Source organism: Haliotis asinina, chromosome 2 (assembly GCF_037392515.1).
Source record: "Haliotis asinina isolate JCU_RB_2024 chromosome 2, JCU_Hal_asi_v2, whole genome shotgun sequence".
Lineage (NCBI taxonomy): Eukaryota > Metazoa > Mollusca > Gastropoda > Lepetellida > Haliotidae > Haliotis > Haliotis asinina.
In genome coordinates, this window is record NC_090281.1 from 30,660,904 (window position 1) to 30,677,453 (window position 16,550).

Consider the following 16,550-nt stretch of genomic DNA (forward strand, 5'->3'; position numbering starts at 1 on the left):
GTTTCATCTCATTAAGAAAAACCAGCGTCCACAGCTGGTAGGTTTTTTGTCCAATAATGGCGTCTATAATGTTCTCTGCCTCTTTACTTTCAGTTTGTTTTCTTCCGAGGTCAATGTTCTAGTGTAAAGAATCTGGAATATCTGGGCCTGGTATCGCCTAATTAAATACAACGGTTCCCCAGAGACGGCTACATAGATTACAAGCTTGGAATTGAAACTTAGCTCTCAAAAAGTGTTAACTGAAGAGATCAATCTGCTGCGTTACCAAAGTACATCTGGTGCTAGACCTATCCGAATTGGTGAACCTGAATGTTTGTTTGTTGTTTAACATACAACAAAATTACGGCTGTATGGTGGCGATATGAAAATAACCGAGTCTGGACAGTCTGGGACAGTGAGCGTGACCATCAGATCCTGTTCGTTTCCTCTTCCGGGAGTCATGGATTGTTGAAGACCAAATCTAGCATGCATATAAATGTATTATTTTAGTATATACATGCATAAAGAAAACAGGCAGTTATGACCAATTCATGTTGATGCTATGACTATCTTTAATGTAACACGTTGTAAAACTAGACAACCACAATAATTCCGTCGTCTGTCTTCACCCTCCATATAAGATACTTTGAACATGTTCTCAAATTTGGCGGGTTTCTCACAATGTTGTAATGAATTCTGTATGTCGTAGTTTTAAGACTCATTGTATATTTAGCAGTAAGGTTGGAGAGTTAATACATAAAACGCTTTATAAAAACACAATGTTGCCAAGTAAGGAATCAGATGTCTTTTGCGCCATTCCGGAGAAAAAATGTATTTCCCTACCCTGCCCACATACTTTCCTAAAATACATTTTTTGCTGACAAGGGTGTGATTCATTCACAAAATGCCAATCTAATATTGATCAAGATGGCTCTAAAATCATAATCAATAGCATCTGCCAAGTAGATCCCGACCAAAAGGTCGTCAAGCGAGGCTGTTAGTCTCGTGATCAACTCCACAACATGCAGGCGAAACATCAGCAAAAATCAATCAAAAACAGCGAAGAATTATGAACTAGTTGTGTCCGCTTAATAAGGTCTATTTGAAGGCTGCATGTGTCTTAATCAATGTCAACTACAACGGCGGCTTTTGTCCCTAACTGGTAGGGAATCAACCGATGTTTTTGTTACAATTAGCGTGTCATTGCCTAATGCAGAATCGCGCATTTAAGAAATCAATGATAAGCGTATCCGCGATTAAATGTTCACAAAGACGTTTGTTCATTAATATACGTCAATACAAATTAATGTTAATGTCATTTGAAAAACTACGCTGTATTACAATGTCGAGTCGCAGACGCCAAAGAACATCAGACCACACATACCAATGGGTAATTAACAAAATTTATAGATATGCTATTCTAAACGCTATCTTTGCTCTTTTCGTCAAAAGAAGTATGTTTCCAAACATTTTTCAACATATAGCCACAGCAAACTGAGATTGTTATAAACGCCTTGGAAGCGTATTCAGACTAGAATCTTTGAAGGGCATTTAGAAGTGATACACATAAATACAAGAGGTTTTTTTATGGATGGCAGCTTGTTTTCATTGCGAAGAGTCAAGACGTTTCGAAGTATGTTCTTACGTCTTCATCAGGTGGTGGTGAAGTAAGAACATACTGTATCACCTGATGAAGAAGTAAGAACATACTTCGGAACGCCGTGACGCTTCACAATAAAAAAAGTTGTCATCCATAAAAACTCTTGTCTTTATTCAGACTAGCTGACCAAGTCTAATTCTCAGCGCACTTGTTTTGACAAGTAGTGTTATCAGGTTTCAAAGAAGATCCAGCAAGAGCTATGACTTCAATCTACGTGATAGGAACATTGCATGTCTACCAAAGAGAATGTTCTTCAAATTTAATTACCATTCTGGGTAAAAGGTATGCAAATAATTCACTAGCCTACAAAATAAAGAACACAGTTGGTAAATATTTTGAAGTAATCCATTTTGTCCACTGATGAACTGACTCCAGTTTTGCTTTGTCTGGGCGTTAAGCGGCGTAATCAGCAATATTCTAAGACCGTGGCCAAAAAGAGTCGGAGCTGGACCCTGTGATAGATAATGTGGTCAACGACGAGCGTTGACTGGGTACAAATGACACCCATCCACGGAGCTGGACGCAATTCGTTGTGTCTCTAAAAGAGAACCAGACCTCCAACGATTCGGGAATAAATACCCCGTGATGCCGTGATGTAACTCAAATATTTCAGGTAAGAGACAAACGTGTGAGATGAGTGAGGCTAGTTTTAGGCTGCTTTTGGCAATATTCCAGCAGCATCATGGCGGATGACACAAGAACTGGGCTTTATGCATTGTGCCCAATTTTGGAATGGAACATCGTCTTCGGCGTGACGAGCGAACCCTATCACCACTAGGCTACCCCACCACCCGGCAAGCGTCTAGAAATGGACCCCTATCATCTAGCGCTTACAGGGCACATAAAACGTATCCAAATACATCCACCGTGACTTATAAATATTAAGACAGTATAACACACGCGCGCACGCACGCACGTACGTACACACACACACATATGTGTGTGTCTATATATATATATATATATATATATATATATATATATATATATATATATATATATATATATATATATATATATATATATATATATATATATATATGTATATGTATATATATATATATATATATATATATATATGTATGTATGTGTGTATGTATGTATGTATGTGTGTGTGTGTACTTGTACTTAATATATATACGTTGTACCCATTTAAATCACAAATATTAATTACAAGTAGCTGCTGCATCGATTGATCAATTTTGAATAACACTCAGTTACCAAAATCACGACTTCATCGTTTCCAGATGATTTTCAAGATGCACTACCATATACTATCGTATCTTCTGAAAACATGTAAAATACTTACTCTTTCCTCTCCTAACAACGACGTTAAAACGATTCTATCACATTAATGAATTATTTATCTCCAAACGGTAGCAGGACGGGAAATTGCTGTACCCAAAGGTCAAAAACAGCAGTGAAAAAGATATTCACGTCAACATGTCTTTAAGTACCGCTATTAATATTTCATCTTCATTTCACGGAGTATTCTGTGTGGCCAATTCTGTATAGAATACAGCTCCGGGGTAACAACCCCCATCTTGCATGTCATTGTTACACAAGTCACATTTTATGCCCATTTGATAACCTGTCTCGTCCGCTATAATCAAGAACTGCATGTATCTGGGAGGTAGTTAAGGCTTATTATATAGCTGGGCGATATCGCGCTGGGAGTGGGTCCAGAACTGTTGTTAAAATGAGATCGTCTTTAGTGTGGGGTTATTTTGTGATGGGAGGCTGGGTGTCTACACAAACCGTTACTTCGAATATTGATTGTCGTAGGGAGCTCAGTGGCCACGTGGAGGTTGTGTTGCCATGGCCAATTCATTGCTGCATTGCCTTCTTCAATGTGAGATGAACTAGTTGCCATTGTTTGACGAGTTTATTTACTGATGGTGGTTTGAAAACATATTGTTACTGTCAATACTGTCTGTAGTTCACATAAATGATATATCCTTGCTTGCCCTTCTTAGTAATTTCCATGCTAAAAGACGGTGAATGTAATCGAGTCTGGGCAGTTATTCCAGTGACTGGACGGTCTACGCCGTTGGGAGACGATGACATGTGTCAACCATGTCAGGGACTCTGACCAATGGATCCCGTTGGTCACTTCTTGACACACACAAAACATTGGTTACTCAAGATCAGATGGAACTAGATCTTCTAAGGTCAGAATGATATACATGTAAATAAATGTATAACCTTTAATGAAGATATTGATTGTGACGGGTGTACGTTAGGGTGATATGCCTTTTCGAACGTCTATTGTCATCTCTTGTTTCCAGTGGGTACATTTAAATAACTACCACCGTCAGTTTGCCCGTAGCCATTAACACCGACTGAAATCGTTTCCTGCGTATGATTGAGTGGAATCGTTTCATATCGATGACGTTATGTATATTTCAAAAGAAATGATAAACCCTCACTGTCTCTGAGGAATGTAACGGCGATATGATGCCATTGGTTGCCATAACGTCACAGTCAAATGAATGATCAATAGAGATAACAGTCAGACACCATTAGTCTAGAACCTCCGCAATCAGAGCAGCCATTGTGGAAACTATATGCACATGTGCACAGAGACAGAATATCCGGTGTTACGTTGCTCTGTACATGCTCGCAACAGGTATGACATATACTCATGGAAACGAATGAGGAAACAATTGAAAGTGTCCCTTTACTTACTTCTAGAATGTCGAGCACAGTGCAATACATAACTAACAGAAGAAACACGGAAAGGAATATACGAACACGTGTTCTTTCAGGTGTTCCCATATTCGTTTCCATGATAATATACACGTATATACGACAGAGGGCATGATGAAAGGATCCCAGAAACAGCAATAAATACGAATGATGTGTGTATAAACCGTCAAAAACTTTTATCGTACGGGTCTATATTATCAAAATGAAGAACAAATAAGACATACTCAGTAGAAAATATATCTTGACATTTCCAACGACTGTTACGTTTACGGGTGACAGCAACAAAGTCCGTAAAGCTTTCAAAGGCGGCCTTGGCCATAAGAATGGTGTATGTAGCCACATCCAATTGGGTGGATTGATGTTCTCGATGTCAGTCACCGGATTACCTAATCCAGTCTGCCGTCATATGGCTGGACTATAACTATTTTGTGTCATTAAAAAGCAAACAAAAACATAGAAAACATTTCTTCGTAAATCAAACCAGTGTTTAACTCAGGTTGTGTAAAGATTGTCGTTCTAACAAATGCACTTAAAAGGATAGTTGTTCGGAAATAAACACGCATTGTTGGATCAGTGCTGGAGTGTAATCTTTTATTTACGAAGTGACTTCCTACACTTCTCATAACACTGTACGTTGCTGACAAACTAATTAATTACTTTCAGGCAATCGTGTATCGTCACGCAATAAGGTCGTTCATTACAGCTCTTTTGCTGAATTGTGGATACGTCGAGTGGAAAAAGCTGGCATGTAGTTGCGTTCAAGATATGTCCAATGTTGTGTCTTCATTTGCAGTGAATTTTATTTATGTAGCCTCAGTAGTGCTATACAGTACATATATTGCACCGAGGTGTGTGTGGGTTAATTATGTCGTTCTGCCTTTATGCACTTCAACGGTGCGAGGAAATACCGATTTCTTTCGGTTTGGTATTTGTAAAGAATCATACTCCTCGTTGTCGTATTTCTGGTATGTACATATTTTAAACGCTTTCAGTCTCTCTTTGCAGGAATTTTTTTCTGTTTACATAAGGATGGAAATGAAAATTTAAGATAATGTAGTGTATGAATAAACGCTGAGTGTTATGATTATTCTTGAATATTCAACTTTAATAGGTTGGAACAGAGTCATCACCACGCACATGACTGGTCACGGTATTGAGACCGTAATCTCTGTTGTATTCCGGTGAAAATATACACATTTCAACATACAAGGCTACAGCATCATTGTATAAGTCCAATCATATATGATAACAGTAGGCGTAGCAGTTAGTACAATCGGATTGGACTGGGTCGAATGGCTGATGCTTTTAGAGCATTTGAGGTACTACCGCTGATGGCAAACATTGAACACCTTACGAAGGTTTGAGTAACGTATAGGCAAAATAACGTTTACTTATATATTTATACCTACACATACATACGAATATGGGTACAATGTGTGCAGCCCTTTTCTGGAGTCCTTTTCCTTAAGCGTTAAGTACATTTGCAGTTTAACATCACGATTCCGGACACTCACGACCCGATTACTGTAACCTACGTTGACCAATTACTGTATATATCTCTCCATGATAGGGACGGTCGGGTAGCCTATTTGAAAAAGCGTCCACTCGTCACACTGAACACCGGGTTCGATTCTCCACATGGGTAAAATGAGTGAAGCCTACTTTTAGAGTCCCCCGCCGGGTTATTGCCGGAATACTGCTCAAGAATAAAAGTGAGTGAGTGAGTGAGTGAGTGAGTTAATATTTAACGTCACATCGGCATTATTGCAGCCATATCGTAACGAGAGCATTCTTAAAAAAGGAATCTATGTATATGATAAAAACCTGTCGACGACGGACAGTAAAACAACTAGAACATCACAATAAGAAATAAAACTAGCGTGAAAAGTAAATATCCCTATTCAGACAATACAATATAAAAACAGGCTATATAGATTACAAACAACTGAAGGTAGATCACCATACTGTGGGCCATGGGGACTTACATTACTTCTGCTACTTGCATGGTCCCCAGCTGGATTTACATCATCCCTTCAGCCGCTGGTGATTGTATGCAAGATTAGCCACAAATCAAAATGACTGAAATACTACGGCTAAAAAAATGGAAGATCAAATTTGACTTCAAATGTTTTGGGACTTACGTACCCTCTCAGGAGGACAATGATTTTACAGTGCTTTAACCCCCCTCGAGGATACAGCCACTAACACTCTAAGTTACTAATTCAAACTTCCAAGAATAAAATATTTATCTATTTACAATTCATTTAGCAAATCTAATTCTTTTAAAAATGCAATAATTAAATGAGAGCTAACATTATTAAAAAGATCCTTCAAAGTTCGTGAATTAAAATATTTATCCTTTGTGATGGAATATTCAACACAGTCAAGCAGGACATACTTGACTGTGATTCTTTCATTACAAGGGATACAAAACGGAGGATCTTCACCTTTTAATAGATAATCGTGAGTATACCTCGTATGGCCAATGCGACATCGTCGCATAATGACCTCCTCAAATCTGGACTGACAACCCAAGTAAGTATAACCGATGTAAGGTTATATTTCATGTAATTTATTTATACCTACCCGGGTGTCCCACTTCTTCTGCATCAGATGATGGATATAAGATCTTATTGTAGCTTTATAATCTGAGTATGGAATAAGAAGTGGTGTCACAGATTTGTTGAGTGCTGCCTTAGCAGCAAGATCGGCCATTGTGTTACCACAAATGCCAACGTGACTAGGTAACCAACAAAAGACGATGTCGCACTGGCAAGTAGCAAGATCATTGTACAATTCGACAATTTCAGTTAAAAGTGGATGTTTACAAGACATATTTTTAATCGCCTGAAGGCAAGAAAGGGAGTCGGAATAGATTATATACTGTTTATGTTTAGGGTGTCTTTGAATATATTTAAGAGCCGTTAGTATGGCGGTTGCTTCAGCTGTAAAAATAGAACTATTATCCGGCAATCTCTCAAGAATAAAAATATATATTCACTAACTCCATGATACTGACTCTGTTCATTCGATGATAACATTCATCACGCGAGCAATAAAGAGGCTTTCATAACATATGCAGTTCTGGTACAAAGTAACCTTCATGAGAAGCCTATCGAGTGCACAAATCGTTCCGTCATATTACCATGCCTTCTTGTGTCCTTCGCTATTGGAGCCGAACAGCGCAATGAATATATAATACAACAATCGAATGTACGTTTTTTAAATGTGAATACAGACTGTATTTTAATGACAAAGATGCCAAGACAACCAAGTAAGGGAACGTCACATAATACATGAAACAGTAATTTAATTTGTGAATTCAAGGTTGACGTGAGAAATGAAAAGGTTTGTAAGTTAATGTACGTTTCTTTGTCAGTTCTAATAAGAAACGATGCAGCATATTTATACTTGTGAAGCTTAAAGCACTTAAAGCCAAAGTCTTGATGGAAGCTGTTGAAGTATGGTGACACGAACCATGTGTTGGTGCCAGGCCATCGTAACTTACTTTAATGAGGACCGCTCCTAACATGGAATCTCGATAGTTGTCTTGTGTATGGTACCGTTGATGACAAATGTCACCAATTACCCTAGGTTTGCTTCTAAAATTTCCTTTTAGTTGAAGTATAAAAATAAGAAACAGATTAAAGAGACCCGTAGTTTACTAAGATCCTAGTCTGTTGAGCCTTTCACTCCCTTATGAATAAATGAATGAATGGAATCGTTGATGATACCTATCATCAATAAGCGTGGACTTTTTTCTAGAATTTCACTATAATTGTAATTTAAAAAAAAGTTTAAATAAGACCACTAGTTTACACAACATAAAAGCTGTTAAAGTCAGCGTTAAACCGATTTCAACTTCCTCATGAATAAATGAAGGAATGGACTCGTTGATGATAAGTATACACAGATAGCCTATGTTTGTCTCTAAATTTTCAATTTTGATTGAAATAAATAAAAAAAATATTAAATAGACCAGTAGTTTACACAAATGAAACGCTGGTAAAGACAGTGTTAAACTGATTTCAACTCCCTCATGAATGAATGAACGAGTGGGGTAGTTGATGATTAGTATCTACATTTAGCGTAGGTTTGTTTCTAAAAAAATACTTTAATTAAAATATAAAAATATAGAACGCATTAAATAGACCCTCACGTCACATAACTGAAATACTGTTAAACTCAGCGTTAAACTGATCTCAACTCACTTATGTACAAGTACCATTTAAGCTTCCGTTCGATTCGTATCTATGTGGGCATATGTGCCCATGTCGGGACCCGAACCTAGGTGCCTCCACCGCCGATCGAACCCGGGCCTACAGTGTAAAAGAAGACGCCTTACCGCTGCACTATTACACTCTTGATAACGCTTGATAACGTCATTCACTGGCTAAACTTCATGGGGAATGTTCACGCTTTAGGCATAGTTTCTGACAGTTTACCTTTCCCTTGATCTTGGTCACCATCGACCATAGTTGCCTGAAACTGATCTCTTTGAAAATGCCTTTGAAAAATAAAACGTGTTTTACTCTGCTCTACACTGCGTGTGACTTTCCTTTGCTCTTTTTGAAAAAAATATACAATACTTAGTACTACAACAAAAGCAAGTTGTACTGAACAAAAGGTTTGACTACATTAACTTGCAGGTTAACGTTATAAACCTGGGAAATCCAGGTTAGAACTGATCTTTCAGCACGTGTCCTCGACCTTGGTTGATACAAGTCATCGTATCTCAGCTGCGTATATGGAGCTTTCGGTGTTAGTCACTGGATTGTGAGGTTTCGTATCATTCCAAAACCGACATCATATAGAATATCGCTGAGCATAACTTTAAAGCATAGCAGACAGACGGAGGAGCGGTTTGCCAAGATCTTAGGATAGTTTGTCATGCATCCGAAAATATTCCGGTTTCAAAGGGTTTTCTGAAGGTTGTGGAGTAACTCTGGTGGAAACTGGAGAACACACTCACTGGTACGCAGACTTGGCATGTTTCTAATGCTGCTGCCTTCAAGAGCCTTGAAGTGAAATAACTAGATTATACGCATAAGAAAAACCGATGCTTCATTTGTCGGAGCTTTTTATATAGTTGTGTCAAGACGACAACAAGCTCCTCGCAGTTGTTATGGATGCAGAAGAGTTAGACAGGACCGCTGTAGAGCAAGAGGCATGTTGTTATCAATTATTCACATATCTGCAATTTAAAGTCTTCTTATCACGTTTCCTTCAAGGCACGGCTAAACTTTAGTAGACGTCATAGAAAAAGCGTCCTCAAGCTAGCATTCCTGATTTTATTTCCATAACGTATCGTTCAAATTAGCTGGATAATGAGTGTGAACTGTATCGATTTGAATCCAGATTCTTAAGGTTTTATAAATAACGTACGTAATTAGTCTTTAGTTTAAATAGAAACAAAGAAGATCACACTCGGGAAAAAAAGAATGTGTAAGTAATGCAAGGAGATAGCAGGAAAGGTTTTAGCGTATCTTCTGGTTGTTTTGCAATGCAGTTCAAATATCTGAAGACACTGTTTGCTCGTAAGAAGGCATACACACGCTATTCGGGGTGTTTGACGTTTGCCTTCACTGTTGAACAACAGATGCTGTTGTTTTTCTGCAGTGTGGGCTTGTCGATTATTATCATTCTCAGGATCCTACTGGATCAGGTGACTATGCTTGCTGACCTGGTTGACCCAATGTCATCGTATTCCAATTGCTTAGATGCCCATGATGTCTTTCTCTGGATTATCTAGTTCGAATCTGATTATTGTTATTATGAAGATGTCAGGATATATTACAGGATTTATAATTCTGCGTATTGGACAAGAATTAGTGCTATGAATCATCCGGGGTAGAAGAGACCTTCAGCAACAATGCTTGTTGTGAGGGGCGGCTAACGGGATCGGGTTATCAGACACCCTGATTTGGTTGATGCATGACATCGTATCCCAGCTGCGAGGATGGTCTTGTTGTTAATCACTGGATTGTCTGGTCCGAAACCGTTTATTGACAAACACCCGCCATATAGCTGAGTGTGAAGTTAAAACAACAGACTTCACCTGCTTTGCTGTAATCCTATCGTAGGAAATACTGCATGTCAGTTATTGCATCCATTTAACATATTCTAAATAATACAAGTTCCCACGTCCCCGAATCAACAAGCGATTATCAACATCAATACTCAAAAAAAAAAGGTCTGGAAAGATCTCTTTTAGTGTTCGGCGCAAATACACGCAACCTGTGCTGAGCCGTACGGATGACTCATGATTAATTGAATTAGAATACGGATTGCCTTCGGAACGGTTTTTTATTACTGTGTTTCAGTTTCTTCTAGGATTGGAGTAAACCATGGTCAGCATTATGTCATATTGCCTTTGGGTGTCCTCGTATCTATAAACAGGCATCGCTGTTTAATTGTAGGCATCGGGCTGTTCAGGTCAACAAAATACACCACAGAATGTCGTACTGCGTATTATTCTATACAAGAATCAGAAGCATGAATCACCCGTAAAACTCCAGGTTAGATTTAATCTTCCGCAACCTATGCTTGACTTAACCGACTAATGGAATCGGGTAATCAGACTCACTGACTTGATTGACACAGGTCATCGTGTCCCAGATGCATAGACCGACTGCCATGACATCCACCACGGAATTTTCTGGTCCTGACACAATTACTAACAGATCTCCATATAGCTGGAAGATCGCCAAGAGTGGCGTGAGAATATCACAAACGTCATTACGAATCATACTACGGTAATGTAGGATGGGATGAATTTTCAAAGTGTGAACAATCGTTATTTGCACATATTACAAAAGCATACTTGGTAACATACTGTATCACTGCAGCAGTACCATGGGAATTGTGTTTGCAGCTGACTTCACCCAGGGTTGGTGGGGGACAAATACTTTAAGCTGGTATGTGTTAAATGTATTTCCGGACAACCGATCGTCAAATCTCGCATATGAGGCTACAGGAAAACAGGCATGGAAGTGTTCACTACATGTAACTGACATAAGAGCATCTAAGCTGTCCATTATTCTGAGACTAAATTCCCTTTGCAGGACTGCAGGCGGCAAATAAAGCACAAGAATCGTTCAACGACACCGATAGTGCTGCAACAGCGCATCGTTAATTTAACAGACAGACGTGAACAAATGGTACATTGTCACTATAATCAGTCGAATTCACAGAGAACTGGGTAAACACAAGGTGCAAGTTAAAGTTAAACGGCGCATCAACATCGTCTCAGCAACAAAACGTTCGAAACACATTCATACATAGATGAAAAGCCACAGAGGGAAAGCTAGGTTGTATGGATACCAACTACTTTATTGCAATACGTGCAAGGTTTCGGTGTCGGGACTAACACCGTTATCAAGGAAGTGATGACATATTATTCACTGAGGGAAGTACATGTTACAACGGGGAACAATCTTTCAACGGTACTTCAAGTTGGGATAGTTACATTGGTTATGAAAGAGTTATGTGTATATGTTATATCGGGGAACACATTTTCTATGTTTTCAAGTTGGGATAGTTACAGTAATCACGAAAAAGGTACATATATATGCTACTTAGAGGAATACACTTTCTACGGTTCTTATAAAAACTAATACTTCATATGACAGTGGTGAAAGGTTGCGCAAACCCTGACCTATCGGTAGAACCCCTCAAAAAACACACGCAAAGGCACGTCAGTTATGTGTCCCAAAAGTGTCGAGCGTATGTTGCAGATGAAAAGGGAATATAATTTTAGTCTGCTTTTAGAAAACATCAAGTTTAGTGAACTCTCCAGTTTACAACGCATTTCCAACAACGTTTGAGTCTTATGCGGCTCTTTGAAATCTTTACAGGAAGGGCATGCTCGATTGTATCTTGAAGTTTGTGACGTGCAGAGACTTTCATGTTGTAGCTGATGGAATATTGCACAACATACCTTCTTGTTGGTAGTGTCTTGTCGCTCTTTGTCATCCTTATGTTCAGATCTAAACGAATGAGGCAGTGTAGCTGGTCGCTTTTATTTCTAGCACAGGTGGGAAACTGAGCGGAAGGAAATTGGCCGTTTGACCATTATTGAACGATAATGGTTGGCAAACTCAGCGATTAAAGGGATGGCTCATTGGGTCCGATTACAAGCAAAACTCACTCTGTGAAACTCGTTCTCTTGGGTATTGTTGGAAATATATTGATAGTGTGGTACAATCATAACCAGGATGACATGTGAAAGACATCTATAAATTGACACCAGTGGAACTATTGCTTTGTCTATTTGTCTTGAGAAAACATTCCGAAAGCACATTTGAATTGTTTGAGATCTAATATTGCGTACCTATCAGGAATTCGATGAGAATGAGGATGACCATTTCTTTAATGTATAACACGACGTTACGGGGCGACGTTTTGCACCTTGTTCACACCTGTCTGTATTCACCCGAAGAAAGGGCCACAGGTCGGGTTATACAATAAAGACGAAATTATACTCATCTTATATAATCACTAACATCTAAATGCCTCTCAAGAATCTAAGGACTTTCACTGATTGCACGCGGGAAAAGACAGTGTAATACTCCCTCTTAAGAAAAAAATGAAACATACAAAAGCAAAACACACTTAAGCAGTTAATTACTTTCTGAAGTTCTCACCAATATCAAATCTACAATTGCATTATTTCACAATAAAATTATTTTATTCTGGCAAATGATTATATGGCTAAGGCACTCTATCACGATAATTGAATTACGTGATTTCTATGACGTGAGGCAACCAAAATATAGCTGATTCTGACGACAGTTTACGGATCACTCTTCAAAATATTTTACGGTCACATTCGGTCGGGTATTCTGCACGACTAGTAATTATTAATGATCTGGGCAAGAAGTTTAAATCGTATCAATAGTGCAACAGTGCAACATCCCATATTGTTTAAAGGTACTATCTACATCTGAACAGGTCTATTGTAAAACAAATTCGTAACGTTGAAAAGGGTATTGTCATAGGTTCAATAGATATTGAAATTCCGTGACAATTGAAGAATTCTTAACAACTCTTTGCAATAAGATGTAGCTGTCCATATGCAAGATATTTGCACGTGATCCTCAAGCAATTCATCTGCATAAGGTTTAAAACTGGTTCTGCCCAAAGTTTAGTGGAGAAAGACATCTTCGTAGTAACCATATATAGATGCCAAACCTTTGATGAGTAGTATAAATCCAATCATTACAGTGATGGTCATCCGACTTCTAAAAGACCGATTTTTTTCAGTCTACTTTTCTGAAGCCATCAGGTCATTGTACTGTTAAATCAGTTAACTCTTATGAAAAGTACTCCCCCTTATTCAACTCAAATAGGTCGATCCCGGGTGTAGTAAGTGCTTACATCCACACAACACGTGTCAGCGATCTGTTCAAACCATTCACCGTGGACAAATCCAATAGTTTCAACCGTCCCAAACCATGCCACTTTATTCATTAATGTCATTCTTGACCTACATATCGCAGACACTGGCTAGACCCCAAAGTAAGTTAAGACAGAAATCTAACCTACACGAGATCGCTGGGACAGGAAAAACCATAAAATTTTTCCTTTCCAATGAATCTGCCAGAAGATGGGAAATCTTCACGCCGCAGCTAGAGTTTCCCTAACCAGGAATATCAATAATATTCGTTTTCATGATTGACTGTCCGATCGCACGGAATTGAAAGGAGGCACGGAGAAATCCTCAAGGTTAAACGACTCGTGTTATTTGCAACCTCACACGTTCGGAAGTCTCCTGTTCGTTATGGGTAGGACGTGAATGAGTTTCTTATTGTAAGTCGGTGAAATAAGAGAAATGTTATTGCGACCCTTTCATTACGGAAAGAGGCGTGTAATCTAATTGTTGCCTCTTGAATCAATCCCGTTACAAGTAAATTAAATAGACAGTGTCGCGGTATTCTGATTCATTTGGGACAATATAAGCGAAAAGTAACGCCTGTCGGTTTGGCTTGATGACATTTATATGCAAGTTGACAAGCTATAAAGACGGATTTTGGACAATCGTGGAAATAAGCAGGCTTAGTCAATCAACACTTTTTGTTAAAGGTTTGCGAGTGATCATTTTGTGACCAGAGTGAGACAGAAAATTATGCTACTGTTGCTTGTGGGTGGTATTATAAACAAGTACATGTACACACTGTGTTTGTTGTCTGCTTCTTGTTTTATAACGCGTTTTACGTCCATGTCATGGCGGTATGTGTTAGTCCGGAACAACATCGTGTGTTTGACAATTGAGTATTTATTGCACAAATTAGTACGATGGTATGTGTAAGTAGTCAGATTGATTAGTCGCCTCGTATTGGAAGCATACAGAAGACCAATTCTATACTGTTCTTCACAGGTACATATTCATTACTGAGAATTTCAGGAACAAATTAAAACTATTGACAGATCAGAAAAACTGTGTCGACATCACGACATAAGTTACCATCAACGAAAGAATATTTTGCTTCAAGATCAAAAAGTTTCCTTTAAAGTACACGTCTAATTAAATAACCCGCAATATATCTTTTCATACCCGGTTCTTTATGTGGAATCGATGAAATATAGCTTTGTTTGAAGTTGAAAATATCAATCAGAGATGCACTATTCAAATCTCTTCATCGCATCACATAAGATGTTTCTGTCTGTTTTTATTTTGCAGTCATTATCCTTCATCCTGAGAAGCAGTTCATATTACAGCTTGCATATGTCACGTTTAAAAAAATATCACAAAGACATTAACATCTGACTAACAGCTTCATTTTATGTATTTTGTTCTTCCCCTCATCGATTTTCCGACGGAATTGCCAATTAATCGCCAAGCAAAGTCACGGTATCATTTTTCTAATCATGCGTATTCAGATAATCCATGGGGATGTCATCTAATGCTCGGAACGAATTGGGTGCTGAAATGATCTTAGACGGTAATTTTGATATAGCTTAATCAAGGATAATTCTAGGTAGCAACAAGTAACACACACTATGGTCGTCCTTACCTGTGTTTGCTCTGGGTTATACCTAGAAGATCCATGCTACTGTCAGACATGATCACCATTGTGTTTACACCTGTCAACATCGCTCTATGTCAGGCGTGTACGTTCTCTGCGCTTTATCACGGATATAATCATATCAATGGCATGGTGATAGCAGTTAGGTAAGAAGCGCTATGGATAAGGTAAATATACATGTATGTGGTACATACCGGTTTCCGTACCGAGAGATCCGGGTGTTCCCTGTGGACGATGTTGAAGAGTTGACATCCGTAACACGGTGCATGAAAATCCCCACGTGTTGAAGACCACCCCATAAGTCCTATGAAGAGGATTTGGATCACTTGGACATGAGGCTCCATGGCTAGAGTATCTGTGTCAGTACGAGATATATTGCTCTCCAAAGCATGCACGTCAGGACGTCATATCACATCTATTACACTCTTCACTGTTAAGCTATGTCATCTCGACTTTGTCATTTCAATATCCATCGACCAAAAAATTGTCGTCTGCTCTGATGCTTGAATTTGCAGTTATTACTTCTATGAAGAGTGTTCAGTCCGCAGACATGCCTTGGGCCAGGTACATCCGATAGCGACCTAAATGTGCACCTTCCGAGTTCGAATCGTTTGTCGTCTGCTCGAGCACTGGGAATTCAATCTATCGTCTGCTGCTCTCTTCGTGTATTCTCATACCGTCTGCGCAGAGAGCCGCGTATACAACTGACTCACTTTGTCGTTAGACGAGTATCCAATAACTGGCGTATTTTATTAAACATACGTAGCTTGGTGTAATGACAAGAAAATCGAAACGCTTGTCTTTGGATTTCCGAATATCCCGCAGAAAAACAGTCCACTGTGCTACACAATCCGGTATATTAAATCATCTACTTTGGGTCAAAATCTTCTTATCTGTCACAGAGATGATTAATCAATGCTACAAGCGGAGTAAGTGTTCGCGGAGATAGAACACAGCCAATTATCTATCTCATGGAAGAGGAGAAGCGCTAGGTTCGGTCCACGCACAAGGCGATATCGTGCTGCAACTTCAAAGACGATAGCTACAAGTATATGCTTCACGAAGCGCGGAAGTTCTTAAGACACAATACGATAGGTCTTATCGTCTCGGGACTTCCTCAGTGCAACAAAGCCTGATACCAGCGTGTTAGACCCAGGCAACAGTCTGTTGCGTAC

The 16,550-nt window shown here is 38.9% G+C and overlaps 1 protein-coding gene across 1 annotated transcript in view; it reads right to left on the reverse strand.

Moving 5' to 3' along the window:
* Window positions 1–16,245, reverse strand: part of LOC137273574 (CCN family member 2-like) — a 93,384-nt gene extending 77,139 nt beyond the window's left edge. The window contains exon 1 of the mRNA XM_067806323.1: window positions 15,570–16,245. Coding sequence (XP_067662424.1) covers window positions 15,570–15,719 — 150 coding nt within the window. The 5' untranslated portion in view covers window positions 15,720–16,245. The remainder of the gene's footprint in view (window positions 1–15,569) is intronic.
* Between the last annotated feature and the right edge of the window lie 305 nt (window positions 16,246–16,550).